This window comes from Gopherus evgoodei, chromosome 2 (assembly GCF_007399415.2).
Source record: "Gopherus evgoodei ecotype Sinaloan lineage chromosome 2, rGopEvg1_v1.p, whole genome shotgun sequence".
NCBI lineage: Eukaryota > Metazoa > Chordata > Testudines > Testudinidae > Gopherus > Gopherus evgoodei.
The window spans coordinates 229482819-229503008 of NC_044323.1; the positions used below are offsets into that span (position 1 = coordinate 229482819).

General features: G+C 38.0%; 2 protein-coding genes across 7 annotated transcripts in view; both read left to right on the forward strand.

Moving 5' to 3' along the window:
- FAM110B (family with sequence similarity 110 member B) overlaps nucleotides 1-14049 on the forward strand; it is a 180867-nt gene extending 166818 nt beyond the window's left edge. For all 4 annotated transcript variants that reach the window (XM_030553137.1, XM_030553134.1, XM_030553135.1 and 1 more), the window contains one exon: nucleotides 10312-14049. In XM_030553137.1, the coding sequence (XP_030408997.1) occupies nucleotides 10612-11724 (1113 nt within the window). In that variant the 5' untranslated portion in view covers nucleotides 10312-10611 and the 3' untranslated portion in view covers nucleotides 11725-14049. The remainder of the gene's footprint in view (nucleotides 1-10311) is intronic.
- The window catches only part of UBXN2B (UBX domain protein 2B), a 305419-nt gene that overhangs the window by 78726 nt on the left and 206503 nt on the right, over nucleotides 1-20190 (forward strand). The gene's annotated exons all lie outside the window — the stretch shown is intronic.

Here is a 20190-nt window from a genome sequence, read left to right on the forward strand (position 1 = left end):
TACAGTGGATTAAGTGACTTGCCCAAGGTAATACCAGAAGTTTGTGGCAGAGCAGGGAATTGATCCCCAGGTCTCCCAAGTTCTAGGCTATTACCCCAATTACTGGTGCTATGGTAATACAAATAATAATATAATATATACTGCATGGCTGTTCATGGCATTTTATGTAAGAAATAATAAACCCCCCACAAAAACATTTTTAGGTAGCTGTTTCTTTGCAGTTACTAGCACTGCAAAAATGTTCAAGTGCATGAAAACCTCAAGTAAAAACTAACTAAAAGTAGCCTGGTAAACATTGTTTGTGCTAAGAAAAGTGCAAAGGGTAAACACACAGCATAAATGATGAAAAACATTAGTTAGATTTAACATTTCTTTCCCTATTTATATCAGAGGTTTAATTAATGGGAGAGGTTTTTAAAAAATGTATACAGTTTTGATACTTATAGTGAAGCTTAATTCATCCGGCAAAAGTTGCATGCAATCTCTGAAAGTTTGTTTGTTTGAAAGAAGTACTATACATGTATATACAATTCGTCTACCTATTAAAATATTTATCAGTCATTGCCATAGAAATAAACTGAGTCTGCAGGTGCATGAGTGAGGAGGAAATGTTTCAAGCCCCTGCAGAGTTTTTAGTGAATCGTTCTAATCAAACATATGCTGAGATAGAAATCTTCACAAAGAGCTGGAGTTACAAAAAAGTCATATTAGTAAACCTTTTTAGGCCTCTTCTAGAGACTTTTTAAAATGACAGTCTGAATTATTCCTCAGTGAATTCTGTTCTGAGCAGTACAGGGGCACAGAGAAAATAGAATTGATTTCCATTACTGCTTGTACAAATACAGCTCGTAATATTCCTCCAAAAAATGTGGGGACCTATACTTGTCTCATAATGGTTTTGGTCTCTAGGTGGAAGAAAAAGAGGTTTTGTTTCTGGGCTTTCTTGAGTATTTGTGCAGATTTGTATAGAAAGGTATTTATCCAGAAGCAGGTAAAACTAAGGGTAGACTATGGATGTTGAGTTGAAGACATAAAAGTGCAGGGTTCTACAGCAGAAAAGAATATTTCTATTTTTAGGTTTTTCCATCAAAGACATACTCTAGCTCCTGTCAAACAATAAACATATGCTTACATCCTGCCTTTGTGATGAAGAAGGGACTAGGTTGCTCAGCCACTTTTTTGGCATTTGTATGTAAATAGAATTTTTGGATACTACTTCTTTGTTAGAATCCTGTCATTTATAACATGGTTCATATGGCTTCAGAACATACTGAGCTTCTAGTCTAAACTCCACAGGTTTAATTGCACAGTAGAATAGAATTGATATTAAATGATGGCTGGCTTTTGATAATGGAAATTTTCAGCTTAGAAGGAGATCCATTTGGTTAGATTTAAGTTAAGAGTTAACCAAATCAGTCTTTATTAAACTAAACTAAACTGGACTTTTATTTCTATTGAAGTTTTGCATTCCTTATTCCATAATATTGGATGGAACTTTTTCATATATCGGTATTTAGGTTAGAAAACTGATTTCTTCTACAGACTCAAAAATTGTTTTAAACATTCCATAAGGAGGTTCAGTTTCAAGAACTGATGTGCACGTTTGCACATGCTGTAAAGATAGAATAGAATTGGCATGAGGCTGTCAGGCCATTGGTAAAATCCTGTTAAGAAAATACTGTAACAGGAAAGCTCGTTCTCTCTCTTGAATAAGTGCTTATTTTAAGTAACACATTAGGCAGGTAGCAGTAGTAACCAAAATTTCAGCCTTCCCTCTTGAAAGGCGACTGCTATAATTATTCAAGCCTTTGTCACTATTATAGATCAGCGTAATGCAGTCCTCCTGAGGCAACTCTTCAAGACCACTCAGAAACTTCAACCAGTGTAGACTGTTCCTGACTGTTTAGTGCTTCTTACTGCATGAAGCAGATTACATAGTGCTCCTTATAATTTTTTTTTCCAGATGTAATTGAAAGTCAGTACTTTGATTTGTAGTCTGAGTCATAGCTATCTTAGAAATTGCCTCTCTCCTTAATCTGTATCCTGACAACAGACATCGTCTGAACCCTTCTGTGCACACACAAGTTGCACAGGTTTTAGGGGAATTGCTAATAGCAAATTACACAGTTTACACTTGTGATAAACCAGTCATTAAAGGTTATGTTAGTGAGGATGCAGGAAACTTCATGAGATTCACATTGCAGAATTTCTAACGAAAACTCCCGTGGAATAAACAGTTTTGTTGACGGAGTTTGAGAGAGTAATGTTCTGCTCCAAACAGCTGCTCCGACACACTCTGTACCACTGGGGGCTCCTCAGAAATGCCACTAAACCACCATCTAGACCCCTGTTTCAGGACACTTTCATGCCTCAGGTCTCTTTGGCAGCTTAAAGTATAGCACAGGGATCGGCAGCCTTTGGCACGCGGCCCATCAGGGAAATCTGCTGGCGGGCCAGGACCGTTTGTTTACCTGCAGTGTTGGCAGGTTTGGCCAGTCGCAGCTCCCACTGGCCGCAGTTCACCGTTCCAGGCCAATGGGGGCTGAGGGAAGCAGCGGCCAGCACATCCCTCAGCCCGTGCAGCTTCCCACATATTAAATATAAACCAACTGAAATGAAGGCCTCTGGTTTATTTTGTTGTTTGGTCATACAATATAAGTTGTTGGATAAAGGTAAAACTTATAAAGAAAACCTTCAGTGTAATTGGCTTTAGAGGTCTTTTTTTACCATATCATGAACAGCAGCTGTATTACTTGTTAAATATTTTTAATAATTTCTTCGACCAGGATTTAAAATGTTCCCTTCTATGCCAGTGATCCTTAAGTAATTAACAATATAACTTGCTTTTAATACTGCATTTTAGTTGGGTAAGGTTGTACAGTAGCTTTACATACTAGATGCCAACATCTAGACACGTAGATTCTAATTTGGCCTATAGATGCAAAAGTCACGTGTTTTGTTTTTATTTACTTTCCAGTTCATAAAAACTTGTTCCCATTTCATAGATTATAGGTTCATTTATGAATTACAATAGATTTAAGCTCTATATGTTGGTTAAAGTGGCCAGCAATTTAGACACCACAATAATTGCGCTCAAATGGAAAATAATAGAACTCCCTTCTAATCTGTCTATCTTAGTTAAAGACCCCACTAAACAGATGGGCCATACAATTCAAAACATTGAGCCTGGGTCAAATCAACAGGAGGAATGCGCCTCAGAGTTGGAGACCCTTCTCCAGAAAGACTTTGCATCCAGTCCCTACCATTAAAATCTAAGGACTATCAGCAGAAGACCCTTGCTGATTTCCTGTGGAGATGGCAGGCAGGGAGAGAAGCAGCCAAAAACCAGACCATATAGGTCTTTATATATCTCTTACAATATTTTATATTGTATCCAGAAGCAAATTAGAAATCTATTCCTCTCAAAGTAAACAGAGAACCAGCAAAATGAGACACATTCTAGTCCCACTGAATACTGTGGCAAAAAGCCACTGGCTTTATTTGGACCACGAATTGCCATATATGATTTGCGTCTCTGAGCAGCTATGCTGCAGGCACCCCTGAAACCTTTGATAGCTCCAAGTTCAGTACGTTGCAGTAGTGTAGCAGATGACAAAGACATGGATCACTATGATGAAATCAGAGAAAGGAGTGTCAAAAGTAAAGGGAGAAGCAGTGTTACCCAATGTTGCTATCTGAGCTAGTAGGAGTATCTTGGCCTAAAAGTAACTCAACATTGCAAACCTCATTGACAGAGTATAGGCATATTCCTCATAAGGGGACAGGAACATCCCATATCAGATTGACTAGATGTTTCCACCAGCCTAATCTCCTTCTTCTCCCATTTGGGCTTCAGACACCTCAATCTTGTTCATGTTTTGGTCTGACTCTGGAAAAGCAGAGATGGTACATTGTTTGTATTCAAGGAAGAAAAAGAGATGTGCAGCTGAGTATCATTTGCTGCATTTGAAATGTAAATCTTTAGACTCATACCTTCTGTTTTTTGCACAGTGTTAAACACACTGATGGTAATTAATAAAGAAATAATAACACTTCATCCCAAAACAATTCATTCTCCCCCATGATTGGCTTTATATGTGCACTGAACAGAATGGATGACAAAACAGAACTCTGGAGGACTCTGCATGAGATTATTTCCCAATAACACTTTGTAAATTCCTTGCAAATATCTTAAAATACATCAGATGCTTTTAATTTATAGGTAAAGTATATACACCTGTGTCATGGTATAATTCCCCACTCTGAACCTTAGCGTCCAAAAGATGGGGTACCAGCATGAATTCCTCTAAGCTCAATTACCTGCTTAGTACTTGTAGTGCTGCCACCAACCAGGAATTCCAGTGCCTGGTACACTCCGGTCCCCCCCCCCCCGAAACCTTACCCGGGGACCCCCAAGACCCAGTCCCTCTGGATCTTAACACGAGGAAAGTAAACCCTTTCCCTCACCGTTGCCTCCCCCAGGCTTCCCTCCCTGGGTTACCCTGGAAGATCACTGTGATTCAAACTCCTTGAATCTTAAAACAGAGAGGAAAATTCACCTTCCCCCCTCCTTCGCTCTCCCCCTCCCAGACTCTCCCTGAGAGAGAAAGTAATCCTAACACGGAGAGAAATTAACCTTTCTTTCCCCCTTCCTTCCTTTCTCCCCACCAGTTCCCTGGTGGATCCAGACCCAGTCCCCTGGGGTCTCACCAGAATAAAAAAACAATCAGGTTCTTAAACAAGAAAAGCTTTTAAGTAAAGAAGGAAAAACAGTAAAAATTATCTTTGTAAATTTAAGGTGGAATATGTTACAGGGTCTTTCAGCTGTAGACGCTGGGAATACCCTCCCAGCATACGTATACAAGTACAAATTAAAATCCTTCCAGCCAAATACACATTTGAACTCCTTCCAGCCAAATACACATTTGCAAATAAAGAAAACAAACATAAGCCTAACTCGCCTCATCACCTAGTACTTACTATTTTGAATCTATAAGAACCTGTATCAGGGAGATTGGAGAGAAACCTGGTTGCACGTCTGGTCACTCAAAACCCAGAGAGAACAACAACCAAATTCTAACAGCACACACAAAAACTTCCCTCCCTCAAGATTTGAAAGTATCCTGTCCCTTGATTGGTCCTCTGGTCAGGTGACAGCCAGGCTCACTGAACTTGTTAACCCTTTACAGTCAAAAGAGACATGAAGTACTCCTGTTCTATTAACCCTTAACTATCTGTTTATGACAACCTGGTTGATTTGTCTGGCAATAATTCTCTCTCATAGAAATTCTGACCAGCAGTATAAGATGGCTTGCAAATTGATAGGCATATGGAGAAAACAGAAAAGGAGCTCTATGGAGAAACAAGGTTTGAGATTTTTGTCTTCATATGGAACACTATCAAAATGTGGTTAATTGCAAACTACATATTTTCTTCAATATTTCATACTTTTAAAAAATGCTTCTAGATCACTGATTTTGGTGGGTCTTTGGTGGGATCTCAGCTGGTGGGTCTTTGCTCAAAGCAGTGAGTGATTCTGAAAAGTTAATATCTGAGTTAGGAATAATAAAACCTGTTTTAGTAACCAGATGACGCACTCAGTGTCCAAAATCGTCTTTTGGTAAAGAAAATAATACCTGTATTCATTCTTCCTTCAGAGAGAATTCTTACAGCATGTGACGCTTTTGTTTGCTCTTACATCCCTAGAAGCAAGTGACGCTGTTACACAGCTGGTGAATTGTATTTTGCCTGATAATTTCATACAAGATAAAACAGTTTATTATAATAACAGTAATTTGGGTAACATGATTAACTACCAGATAATTAGTTTTACCTTTAATTTTTAAAAAACATCAGCCACTGGTAATTGCATCATTAGAAATGGTGCATTAATCTGTTTTTAAAAATATTAATCCAAATAGTGAGGGTTTGCATCTGGATTTAGTGAAAAAATGTGGCTAATAAATGGAGAACTGGTGCAGATTCTTTCTGTACTTTAAAACTTTTTATTCCAGCAGTCCTCCCCCTCACACCCCAAATAAATTAGGGAAAATATTGGCCATCTTAATGGAGTGAAATCATTCAGATATGAAGCTGAAATATTCTTTTTCTCTTAAGTGCCTATTAGTAATGCTGCTTATTTAATTGTCACTATAATAAGCCTCATTTTAGGGTCTTCTAACAACCATAAAAAATTGTTCCCCATTGAAATGTGACACAATGTCAGACTGAGAGTGACATTTAAAATAAATAACATTTAAAATAATGAAGAAGACCATAATTCTGTATATCCTTGTTCATATGAGTAATCAGTGGTTCACAGTCATGTTGGAAGGGCATAATGAGTGGGCTCCTGCAGGGATCAGTTTTGGGTCCAGTTCAGTTCAATATCTATATCAGTGATTTAGATAATGACATAGAGAGTGCATGTATAAAGTTTGTGCACAATACCAATCTGGGAGGGGTTGCAAAGGCTTTGGATGATAGGATTAAAATTCAAAATGATCTGGACAAACTGGAGAAGTGGTCTGAAGTAAATAGGATGAAATTCAATAAGGACAAATGCAAAGTACTCCATTTTGGAAGGAACAATCAGTTGCACACATACAAAATGGGAAGTGACTGCCTAGGAAGGAGTATTGCGGAAAGGGATCTGGGGGTCATAGTGGATTACAAGCTAAATATGAGTCAACAGTGTCACACTATTGCAAAAAAAGAAAACATCATTCTGGGACGTATAAGCAGGAGTATTGTAAGCAAGACATGAGAGTAATTCTTCTGCTCTACTCTGCACTAATTAGGCCTCAACTGGATTATTGTGTCCCGTTCTGGGCACCACATTTCAAGAAAGATGTGGACAAATTGGAGAAAGTCCAGAGAAGAGCAATTGTAGTCAGTTAGTTGTGTTTTGTTACGTTTTTAATGTGAGTGATGTATATATTTGATATAAATGTGTCTAAAGGTTGTGGTAGGTACTTTTTAAAAATTGGAAATAAAATTGACTTGAGCCTTTAAAAATTCAAGCAAGACAAAGCAAATGCTGACAATCTGGGTTGAAAGAGTAAAGGCTGATAATCTTTATTATCTCTTGGTATTGTGCTTCGTCCTGCCTCCCTCCAGCCCACTCCCTTGCAGTGTGAGTTAAGAGCATTTATCCTTGGATAGAACCACGATCCCATTGAAGTCAATGGCAAAACCCCCATTGACTTTACTGGGGCCAGGATTTCCCCCTTTGCCTTTTACTGATGTGCTGCAACTTTAACATTATTTCAGTGAACACTGTTATTGTCAATAAACCCCACATAAATACAGTTAAAGCTTATACCACTTGTGTGGTATGGAAAGAATACATCCACAAGGCAAACAGAGCTGTAGGGAAATGAAATGCTCTTTTTGTCAATTAATATTGTTAGCTTTTTGCTTAGAATATAGTAGTATGTGTGAGGGAAGGAGAAAGTAAACTTGAATATTGTACAGTAATGTCATATTAATAATAGTACTTGCAACTTTGGTTGGTTTTATATATTTCTTTTACATTCCAGAAAGTCTCTGTGTACTTAAGGTCTTTGTTAGTATAATTTCAGTAAACTATTATATTTTAGTTACCATCTTTCATAACTGCATATGACTGGCAGGCATAGTTCTCTGGCCTTAAGGTATCTAGTAAACTTTTCTAACCTAAATTATGTTGGTATTTAAGTACAGTACATCAGTAACACAATTTAAACCATCGAGTAAGGCTGGCTCTGTTTCTTCCCTTCATAGAGCTTTTCTATTGACATCAAAGAGCTTTTGTATCAGGCCCTTTGCTCACTTGCACACAGTCATATTATTCTCTTTTAAAATATTTTAATATTTAATTTGAAGTCAGCACTGGGTGCGTAGCATGCTTTCCGGTTTTTATTGGGGCTGTTCTGAGCCAGGGACTAGTTAAGTGGTGTGCCAAGATTTTCCAAAATAGTCTTGCTTGTGCTGTTTTGTTTTCTCACAAATACACTGTCTCCGTAGTATTGTGCTGGTCTGCTCCCCATGTAAGAGAATGCAGCTGGCAGACTGTCTTCTGAGGCAGGATCATAGTGGCCTAATAACAGTGGCTGTGGAGGGAAGGAACTGAGGGCTGTGGTCTTGCGTGCTTGAGTACTTTTAAAGCCATTGAATAACAGGCACTCTTTAAGTGCAAAATATTATCATTCTTTATTAAATTTATGGCCAGTGTTCCTGCATCAATTTGTGTGTGCCTGATTTGTGCACACGGATACCCTATGTACATTTTGTATTTGAACAAACATAGAAACTAAGCTCTAAACAGATTATGTGCACAAACATGATTTGTGTATGCATATTAGGTATTTGTATGCATAAGTGCATGCAAGTGTATGCACATAATTGTGCTCGGTATCTTTGAAAATCTGTTTCCTAATTACAAAATGGTGGTGGTCATATCTATTTTGGTTCCATGAGGGAAGAGGACTTTTCTTCTTTCTGAAATACTGTCTTGAAATTTAAGAACTCAGACTGCTGAAGAGTAAACAGTGGGATTAATGAAACAACACTGAAAGAGAGACTTAATTAACATTGTATTGCCTTTTCAATTGGACTGAAACTGTATCTGGTTTATCACCAAACCAAATAGATTAGTTTGTATTTGGAGAATACGTCTGACAGTAGGCCTTATGGGGAGAGCTCATCTTTTTCTTATAATCTTATTACAGTATTTGCATGCTTTATTTGCTTGCTTTGACCTTGAATGGTTTAGACGGAATGTTCAATGTATATATCATTTATCTGCTTGAACAAATACTTGCTCTTTTCCTGAATATTTTAAATAATTGTATCTTTCATTTTAATCTTTTAGGTTTCGCTAGTATTTCAGATGAGTATTAAACACTGAGGATGATGATAATCCAGTTTATCAATAATAAGATGGAAATGCACTGAGGGCATGGCCTGTTAAAATACACTAAAGCAGTCAGTGTGGGAGAGGCTTTCACGGGCATTTCTTGATACTGGTGAAGAAACTCTTTTTATTTCAATACGAGAAATGGGATATTGAAAAAGGCAGCATGGCTTAATGAGGCAGTAATAAAGCAAATAAGATCCATTAGCCAAATCACTGCTTTGAAAAACAGATACATTGGTAAGTGCCCCTGAGTGCCTTATGTGGGAAAAAATTTTAAACTACTTGGACACAACATTGAGGCTGGGCTTTATGGTCTGGTGTGACCAAAATTAAATGACAGAATATTAAAACAATTCAGATAATGTAAACTTCATTCACAGTTAGCCAGAGTACTCTGTTTAATACTTGAACAATCGTGTCAAAATTTTAAGAAATAAAAGTTATGCTCATTCCAGGCTCATAAATAAGTTTTATAAGTTGTCCAAATCTAAGCCATGACACACTGAAGGATCTTTGATATAATTTACTTTTTAGTAAGTAAATTCATCATCAAAGTTTAGAGAGTTAGGTTATAACAGTTTTTGTAATGCAACTTGTATTTTTAGCTAGACTACATTTTAATTATGTATTTGGTACTGGATTAATGCCTTCTGGGTGCACTTGGAAATATTACAGCTCTCCGCTTGCTCCTAGCTTTGCAACCATGCTCATCTTCCTCAGCATTTAATGTAAAGAAATATAAAGGAAAATGCATTGATCTTTATAAGATTTTATTTTTATGGGCAATATATCCTGAAAGTGTACTTATTTTTCAAGATAAAATATGCATAAATTAGCTATGTTAAAACACACCAGTATCAATGGGGAGATTATCTTTCACCAACCCTACTCTATCAGTACATTTGTAGTTAGATGAGACTTCATAAGCTCCTCAAATTGGCACATTCCACCCATATACATACAACACCACATTCCCTCGCCCCCCCCCCAAAAAAAAAAAAGAAAAGTAGCACAAAGGTAGCCAACAGATAGTGATAAATGGCATAAGACGTGGAAATGTGAATGCAAACAGTCATATATAAATGTATGGCTGTTTTTCATTGATTTTCAGTTATAATGTTCTTAAACCCAACTTTAGATTGTGATTAATAATGAAAACCTTACTTTAAAAATGCATTATAATACATGCATGGAAATATCCATGAAGAGATTGTGATTAATCCAAGTTTGCTTACTCTGTCAAAAAGACAGAAGGCCTGGTGGAATGTTTCAGATAGGACTGTCTGTTTCCTCTGAACTGCCCACAGCTGTAAGTCAGCCAGTAACTGAAAGAGTGTACAAAATTTCTCTGTTGCTATAGCTGTGATGTCACACGCTGGTACTAACATGTGGTTGGTTATTTTATGTTTCAGATCACTGCCTGTAGTTGAGCACAAAGAAAACGACGAGACTCCCACATCTTTCAGCGAGAAGAAAGGATTCAGCAGAGCAGATTAATACGGACTTGTATCTGGTGGCCTTTTTGTACAAAGGCTGCCTTTAAAAAAGAAACTGTGTTATTTAATGAGCTGTGAGATGAAGCACTGCTGCTAACACTCCAATTCCAAGATTCATCTGCTATTCATTGTGCTTAATGTACATGTTTCTACACCGTGCATTTAGAAGCTCCCAGAGAAGAATCCAAAACGGCTGCGGGGGAAAGACCACCAAACATGCCTACAGAAACACTACAGACAGGTAGCATGGTGAAACCAGTCAGTCCTGCTGTCACTTTCACATCTGCCGTTCCTCTTCGCATCTTAAACAAAGGACCGGACTATTTTCGCAGGCAGGCAGAGCCTAATCCAAAAAGACTTAGTGCTGTGGAGAGACTAGAAGCTGATAAGGCAAAATATGTAAAGAGCCAAGAGGTCATCAATGCCAAACAGGAGCCTGTAAAGCCAGCAGTACTTGCAAAGCCACCAGTTTGCCCTGCCGCCAAGCGAGCATTGGGTAGCCCTACCTTGAAAGTGTTCAACAATAATGCAAAGACTGAGAGTGGTGTCCAGAGAGAAAATTTAAAATTAGAGATTTTGAAAAACATCATTAATAGCTCAGAAGGCTCCAGCTCAGGTTCAGGTCACAAATATAATTCACGAAACTGGCCTCCCCACAGATCTGATTCAGCAGAGCTGAACCGGCATTCGTTTGCAGAATCTCTAAAGGTCTACCCCACCCAGGGCCGGAGCAGCCCTCAAGAAAGCAACTCCAATGTGAGCAGAAGGCTTTTAGAACAGTCAGCGGAGACTTTCTTGCACGTTTCCCATAGCTCATCAGACATTAGAAAAGTAACTAGTGGTAAGCCCTTAAAAGCAATACCCTGCAGTAGTTCAGCTCCACCTCTCCCTCCAAAACCCAAAATTACTGCCATCACCACCTTGAAGTCCCCAGATATCGACACAGTAGAATCCAGTTGTGGAGTCAGTCGAAGACCTTCCCTACAACGATCAAAATCAGACTTAAGTGACAGATACTTTCGTGTTGATGCAGATGTTGAACGATTCTTTAACTACTGTGGACTGGATCCTGAAGAGCTTGAAAACCTTGGGATGGAAAATTTTGCAAGGGCTAACTCTGATATTATATCCCTCAACTTTCGCAGTGCAAGCATGATTAGCTCAGACTGTGAACAGTCTCAGGACAGCAACAGTGACCTTAGAAATGAAGACAGTGCCAATGATCGTGTGCCATATGGCATTTCTGCAATTGAAAGAAATGCCAGAATCATCAAGTGGTTGTATAGCATTAAACAAGCTAGAGAGTCACAGAAAGTGTCCCATGTGTGAAAGGAAATCCACAATAGAATAAGCAAGAACTGTAACTTTGTCTGTGAATATTCAGTTGTGAAGGGTTGTGAAGTCTACTTGAAGTCTTGTACACTTCTCAAATCTCTTTGTGTTGCTTGTTGTGCAATGTTTTTAAGTTGCATGCATGTCAACATGTGAACTGACCTGGCTCCCACTTGAACTAACTACAAATCCTGGCTGAGCATACGCATTATCTGCCAAAAGTTTAAGACCAGAATCTAATTAGGGCTTCATTATAATCAAATTGTTTACATGAAAAGGTTACATGACTTCTTCAATATTTATATAGTTCCTTGTGTTTTTTTATATCTCACGTTTTTGTGTCTTAAATACAGATATTGTCAACTGACATTACTAGCTTTTAAATTGAAACTGAATCCTTTTAAAAGACAAGGCAAAATTTCCCAAAATCAGAGATTTAGATATACAATAGGCAAAGAAACTTGATCTTCTGTGGAATGGGATTTATTGGCTCAAGTAAAAGTGTTTCTAAACTGCAGAGAATAATACATCCTTTGTTAAAATACATGAATCCACATTTATTAAAGAACTGTTTGGGATATGATGGTTTTAATTTTCTAAGTTCCCTCATTTTTACAGCAAAAGTAGTCTAGCAAAGCTGCTTGACCTTCCATAGCCTAAATGAATCTTGTGTTTGATACAGTGTAAAAATATTAATGGTTTTATGTTACACTGATGGAGAGGTTATTAAGTGTCAAAGAAAGTTGACTGATAGAAATGTTTTCAATGGTGTGTTGGGTTTTTGTTTTCTTTTTGTTCCTTTGTTTCTTTTCTTATTAAATAAAGATTCCTAGTCTTCAACTTTTGACAGGAATGATTAGATCCTATAGCTGATATTGAATGCCTTTATTAGTCAAGCACATCATGACTGCAAACTCCATGCTGTCTTTTAAGTTTGTGTAGACCTGTTTGAACAGTTCATGAACAAAAATGGAAACACACAGCCATATCAGTATAAAGCCTCTTATTAATAAGTAATTACACTCGATAGCTAAACTATATCTGAGAAACTGTGATTATGTTGTCTTGCATACGTTATATCTAAGGCTGTGAAAGTTTGTTACAGCTCTAAGAAAGTGTAGAAACATGACAGTATGTAGCTTTTTTCTCCTTCCTTATGATGGTTAGTGCTGCACGTCAATCTGTTACAATTTTGTTGACAATCTGTGTCTTCCCAATAGTTTAATTAACTGTCATTCCAACTGACAGTTGTGGTGTGTGGTAGCAGAGAAGTTGAAAGTACAGTGGTCTGCTTCATTATTATTGTATTCATGCTCTGAAGTACATTGCAGCACTACCTTATACTTCATCAGCTAATAGGAAACTTTTTTTATTGTGTAAATGCTGTAATACTTTGTATATACTTCAGTTGTTATTAAATCTTTAAAAAGAAGAGTGTTATGCTAATAAATAGCTCCCGGTGCAGGTATTGGTGGTTTTTTTCCTTTGTTTTAGATTTTTTAAATCTTTTTTTTTTAATAGTGGGTAATTTAATTGTGGTGCTATGGTAAACCTTGGTTAAATAGTAGTTCCAGTAGAAAATTTCTCCCCAAAACTGCTTTGCAGCACATCAGTTCTTTTAACTGTAACTATAGAAACATCTTACTCCAGAACTAGAAGAGTTTATCCGGACTCCTTGCCTGCTTCTTCCATTCTTACCGCACGCTTATCTGGCAACGTTATTCCCTTTTATTGCATCCATTCCCAACAAACCTCTGATTTCTTTGGAATTCTTCTTCAGTAATGTATATTTATAAATTTCAGTATTAAAAGTGCTTACAAAGTCAGATTTTATTTTATTTCAAGGAGCCTCTACGCCTTTAGCACTACTGTTCTCAACTGAACACAGCATTCTTACTTTTAGGGAAGTTTCCGTTCTTTTTCAGTGCAGAAGATCTGGCGTGAGGCTGGACTTGGAGTACAAAGAACAGTGGACTCAGCTGTTGGATACATTACTTAACACAAATTGTGTTCATTTTTTATGTTTACAGAGTGATTATTCATGAAAAGAAAATACATATAAAAGGCAACCTACATTTTGTACACATTCTTCTGGGTGGTTTTATGGCGTACACCTATGTTGTTTCCAGCAAAGGTAAAAAAGAGAAATATATATATTTAAAGTACATTTATGATATATTTTAAGCTTTGTGGATTTGAGCTGGCATTGACATCACTTCAGTTTTTCCAACATATTTTCCTACTGTGAATTCTGCCCAATTCAGTAACTGTTTTGCCAAAGAAAGTAATTCTTTACGGGTTTAAAGCCAAATGTAATGCAGATGTCCAGCTAAGAAATAAAGAATTTAAAATCAAAATAAAAATGTTCTCATGTTGTTGTCTATTAAGTGGTATGTCTCAAGAATGATGATAATTACGCTATCTCTAATCATTGGCAGCCAGAAATAATAACTAGGAAAGCTTTATAACTAGGTGATTAGGTAGGACATATGCTAGTATTCTGCACTTGCTTCCTAGGATTCACTTCGAAGCAATGGGATCCAAGTTTAACTGATTTCCTTTTAATGCCACAGGTTGTTTGGGCTGGTGAGGTATCTATAATGCAACAGCTTCTCATACAAACGCTTATGTAGCACCTTTGACAGGGTACCAGGAGTCTGATGCTCCAATCCCTACTTATGCAAGTACCCTCTGCTCACCGTGCTAATCCCATTGAAATCAGTGGGACTGCTGCTGTAAGATTTTCAGAATCAGGTCCTAACTTTCATGTCAACTGTGCTTACAATGGTGGTGAGGTTCCTGTAAAACAAAAGAGATTACAGAGAAGCTTGATTTATTGATAAATGTTAACTTTTTGTGGCTTCTAATCATCTGAGAAAATGAGTGACTTTTTTGTTCCTTGACAGAGTTTCTGCAAAGGGGATTTACATGTGAACAATTCTTACCTTTACCATGTTTGACTTTTAGGAATCAGTCAGATCACATATCTAGTTTGTTTTTGTTTTGTTTTTAAACAGGAATAGCCATTTCATCTTCGTACTCAGTTGGCCCACTCGATTAGTGAGTGTCAGTTCTTTTATCAGTGCTTTGGGATCCTTCTGAAATGTACTGTATATATACATGTTGGTATTATCATCATGAGAATGCTGTGCTATCATCCTTAAAGTCTAGCAAGCATTTGTGGATTGCCAGTTGCCTCTGAAAGGACTTTCTACAAAGCACATTGAGGTCAATTTCCTATTGATTTCAGTGGACTTTGCAGGTATATTTCCAGCAGAGGGAGCTCTAATTTGTCTCAAAAATGGTATCACAGTTTTGTTTTAATGTAATTGACCTGGCACAGTGCAAGTAATCTTGAAATCTGGTTGCAGTGCTGTACAAGTACTGGGGGAAATTAACTCTTGTGTACATGGAAGAGGTCAACAGGAAAACTTGCTACTTCATGTTTTAGAACAGAGTAATAGAACAGAAGTTGAGAAATATATGATTCTAGCTACTAAATTACTGGTAAATTATGATCAGTGTGTTTTGATGGGTTCTGGCATGATATGGACTTATGAATTAAATTTTTTCATTAGAGAATATTATGTTAAAAAGGAGATGCATCATCTGATTGATCAAGGGCTTTTGAAGGGTAAACATAAGGATAATGTTTTTGGCAGGAATTCAACAGTTAGGAGACATGTTTAGACAATGCAGCCAATCAGTATCGCTGACTTCTCACTTTTCACTGCAATTTCATCCATCTGTGGTGGCTGTATATGTTTGATTCAAGTCACTGCGTTCATTCAATAAGAAACAAAGTGCTTAATGGGGCTCTGGAACATTGAGCTGAATAATCTCTGTTACAGGAAAGGACCAAGCATCTAGACCAGAAACAGACTTTCTGACAACTACTTATTGTAAAGAGAGAACATTTGACTGCATACCATGAGACACACATGTTTAGGAGTAGTAGGTGGCAAATAAGGCCCCTTTATACCATTTTGGCAGTGAGTGTAAATGCACAACCACTTTAAGGCTCCTTCACACTGCCAGAGCTTGGCAAAGGGGCCTTAGTGTAAATGAGAACAAGGGTCCATGTCTTGAAAACTGTTTACAATTCCATAAAAATCCTAAATCCTTATGACCAAGATCCCGATACAGCACCTACTGAAGTCAACAAGCAGCTGTAATAGAGCTGAATCAAGCACTAGCTTTATGAGAAAGGTCAAAGAATTTGTTCCTCACTCTTAAGAGAAATTATTTGCATTATCTTCAATGATGGACTACATCAACTTTGTGGAGCTCTACCGGGAATACATTTCTGATGAGACATTTGCCTATCACCACTCTCTACTTATCACCATGGAAATCCTACTCGCTAACAAAATAGCATCTGTTGTAGCAAGAATACATTCACTTTAAAAGCTTCAAATGATGCTGTACTCTATTCTGAAAGAAATAGCACATCCATAGCCTACTGTCCTGTGAACATGAAAACACGTTACTCAAATATTTCATTTTAAAATATTTAAAATGTTGGATACGTTTTAAAATAGTCTTCCTGTCAGCACTTTGTAGTAGCTCCAAAAGGAGAAGAATATTCTATGCATTTTTCTCTTTTTTATGAAAAAATTGGAATTCTGTAACAAGAACTGTATGCATTTAAATGTCATGCTTCTGAAACGTGGCTGGTAGTAATTTTCAGAAATTATGGTCTTGTGATGAGTAAGAGTTCTATTATCTGTGCTATTATCTTCTGCTTTTGACACTGTCAGTCATATCCATCTTCTCGGCATCTTGATGTCTCTGGGTTTTCACAGTGCACGCTTCTCTATGCTCTTCTTCCACCTCTTGGGTCATTCTTTCTTTTAGTGGTTCCCCCATCTCCCACTCTTTGTAGAGCTCCAACCAAGATCCCTTCTTTTTCCCCTTTACACCTTTTTCTTGAGTAACATCATCTACTCATAGTTTCAACTACCATATTTATGTGACTGACTCTCAAACCTGCCTTTCCAGTGACCTGTTTCCTTTGATCCAGGTTCTCATCTCAGCTTCTCTCCAAATCATCTCTTGGATGTTCTGGCAATAAGGCAAAGAAATCCCTGAAGTTTTTCAGTAACTATCTTTTATTTCATATGTCTAAGATATTACAAACCAAGCTGCAGCACTGACTGCTTCCTTATATATTGTCACTGTGATCTGCTCTCGGACCTGGTGCCAACTATTCTACATCCTGTTAAACACAGTTTTTCATAGCTCAGGCCTAGCTGCAGTTCCCTCTTGTGGATGAGAAGCTGTCTCTTCTAACATCCCCTTTGTCATGTCTGTTTAAGAAAGCATACCTAACTAACAGAATGTATAAAACATAATGCAACAACTTAATGGAATTTATGCAACCATTGATGTAGTTTGGGAGAGTCAGTGATTCACTAACCAGATCAGCCATACCATCACCGGTTCATTCACCTGCACGTCCACCAATGTAATATATGCCATCATATGCCAGCAATGCCCCTCTGCTATGTACATCGGCCAAACTGGACAGTCGCTACGGAGAAGGATAAACAGACACAAATCAGATATTAGGAATGGCAATATACAAAAACCTGTAGGAGAACACTTCAACCTCCCTGGCCACACTATAGCACACCGTAAGGTGGCCATCCTGCAGCAAAAAAACTTCAGGACCAGACTTCAAAGAGAAACTGCTGAGCTTCAGTTCATCTGCAAATTTGACACCATCAGCTCAGGATTAAACAAAGACTGTGAATGGCTTGCCAACTACAAAACCAGTTTCTCCTTCCTTGGTTTTCACACCTCAACTGCTAGAACAAGGCCTCATCCTCCCTGATTGAACTAACCTCATTAACTCCAGCTTGCCTGCATATATATACCTGCCCCTGGAAATTTCCACTACATGCGTCTGACGAAGTGGGTATTCACCCACGAAAGCTCATGCTCCAAAACGTCTGTTAGTCTATAAAGTACCACAGGATTCTTTGCTGCTTTCAATTTTGATGGCTGATTCAGTTTTGCTCTTGAACTGACTGTTGTAGGGGCAACTGAGATATGTTTAAATTCCCAATCTTTGGTGAAGTGTGCAAATTCCTTGCTGGTGAACTATGGTCCATTATCTGAGATGACACAATCCAGCATGCCATGCCTTCTACCTATTATTCTTGCTGCAGTGCTGTTCGATAGTTCATCTAATTCCCCAAAGTCAGACTAGTAATTAACTATGATCAGGAAGTCAGTGTTGTTTACAACAAAAAGCTTGATTGCCATCTTACTCCAGGGTCTATCAGGAATGCTGTGTCTCTTCAACGTTTTTCTCCTGTTTTTTTTTCCTGCGGGCTTGCTTGGGATTCTGCCCATGCATTGCAGTTCCTTATCAGGTCTTTAATTTCATTGGTGATACTACACGCCTAGCATTTTGTAGACACACTTCTATCCCAAAGTGGCTGTGATGTGTTCAAGATAGGGTCTCCTTTCTTAAGGCTTTAGGTATAAGCATTTGGTTGTCTTTGAATATAATGTTCTCCAGAACACTGAGTTTGTCATGTTAGTTCCAGTACTCATGAGTGGCCTCTGGAACCTCTTCACATATGTACAGCCATCCTGTTAAAATAACAGATGTCTGAATTAGTAATTCTTCATCCTTTAGTGTATGCTTACGAACTTTCTGTAATCCTTACTTGGAAATAGTTGGTTTGATTCATACTTCCTGTTTCTTCTTGTGTTTCTTTTGCTTCAGTTAGGTTACAGATTTTGTAGTCTTGTTCATTTGTATCAGATTCTTGTACCAGAGCTTCTCTGGATAGGAAGTCTGCTATATATATTTTGGTTCCTTTTTTTATAGCATACATCTAGGTGATAAAGCTGCAGTCTTTAATTGCATGATGGAGCTGATAGCAGTGGTTTCTTGAAAATGACTTGTTATGATCACTTTAAATATGTATAGCTTTTTGACCTCATGTGGATTGAGCAAATTTTTCACAGGCAAATACTATTGCTAGACACACTTTTTTAATTTGAGCATACCCTCTTTCTGTTGGAGATAAGGACCTTGGTGCACAGGCTACTGGTTATGTTTTTTGCGTGAGGGCTACTCCAAGTCCAGTTTCACTGGCATCACACTGCATAGTGGCTGCTTCTTTCAGATCATAGTATTTTAGCACCGGGTGTATGGTGACTAAGTTTTTAGTGTGGTTGGTAGCTGTATCATGCTGGGGCAGCCAAATCCATGTTGCATCTGAATCCAGTAATTGTCTAAGGCTCACATACGTCTGAGAGACAAGAGAGGAATTTGGTCAAGTAATTTACAAATCCTAATGGAGTTTGAAGGTTTGGCATTTGCTGTCTTACTCTCACCTTTCTGGATCTTGGTACAGCCTTGTGAGGTCAGCTGGTGACCTAACAATGGTACCTTGGTGAGTCACTGTCTCACCTTCTGTTTGTTGTGTTTTAGGCAGACCTCCCTAGCCCTTTCTAGGAGTTTAGAGAGATTATGATCTAATAATGCCTTTTCCATTGTGTCTCCACACCTGTACACTAAAATGTCATCAGCTATAACACTAATCCCTTTGAGACCTGCTAATACATCTTGCTGGCAGCATTGATATTCTTCTGCAGCTGGTTTGATTCCAAATGGCCAAAGCCATCTTTATCAGTCTACTAGTGTCCAAAAGGTGGTTAGATACTTTCTTCATCTAATAGTACTTGTCAGTATCCATCTTTTGCATCCATCACTGAAAATATCTTTGCTTTAGCAAGGTCAGATAGGATTTTTCTGTTGTAGGTACCTGGTAATGAGCCCGTAAAAGTGCCTTGTTTAAATTGCTTGGGTCTATGCATATGCAAAGTTTTTCTGGTTGTTCTATGCGTGCCATGTTGCTTATCCATTTTGCAGATTCATTCACATTGTCACTAATGCCATCATTTTCTATATGTTTTATTGCCTTCAGCATTTTTTCTTTTAATGCTATAGGAACTCGGCGTGGTAGGTGTTGCACAGGCTTGATGTTTTTTTCCTAATTATAAGTGTATTGTGGAGTCCTTAAAAACCATCATTGTAATTCCTCAGGATTCAAACCACGGAGATGCCACCTGGTTGTATTTGTCCATGTGTATTGGTTTCTTCTGTCTGTGAGTTGATTACTTGAACAGTAGCTGAGAGGTTTAATGTCACACAGTTCATATGTTTGCATGTGCTGGTTGATAGTAGTGGTTTCCGTCTGGAGTTCACTACTCGAAATTCTAGCTGATATATCTCCCCTTGGTGGTGTGCCTGTAATGCTCACTGCCCTAGTGGTGTGAAGATGACGTAATCATAGAGTTTTAATTTGGTATTGCGTGGCTGCAGTTTTACTGTGCCATCTTGCATGATGTTGAGGAAGTCACTATAGCCCATTACATTTATGGATGTTCCACTGTTTGGCATTCTGTTTCTTGCTTGTGCCAGTGCTTCAATGTTACTTT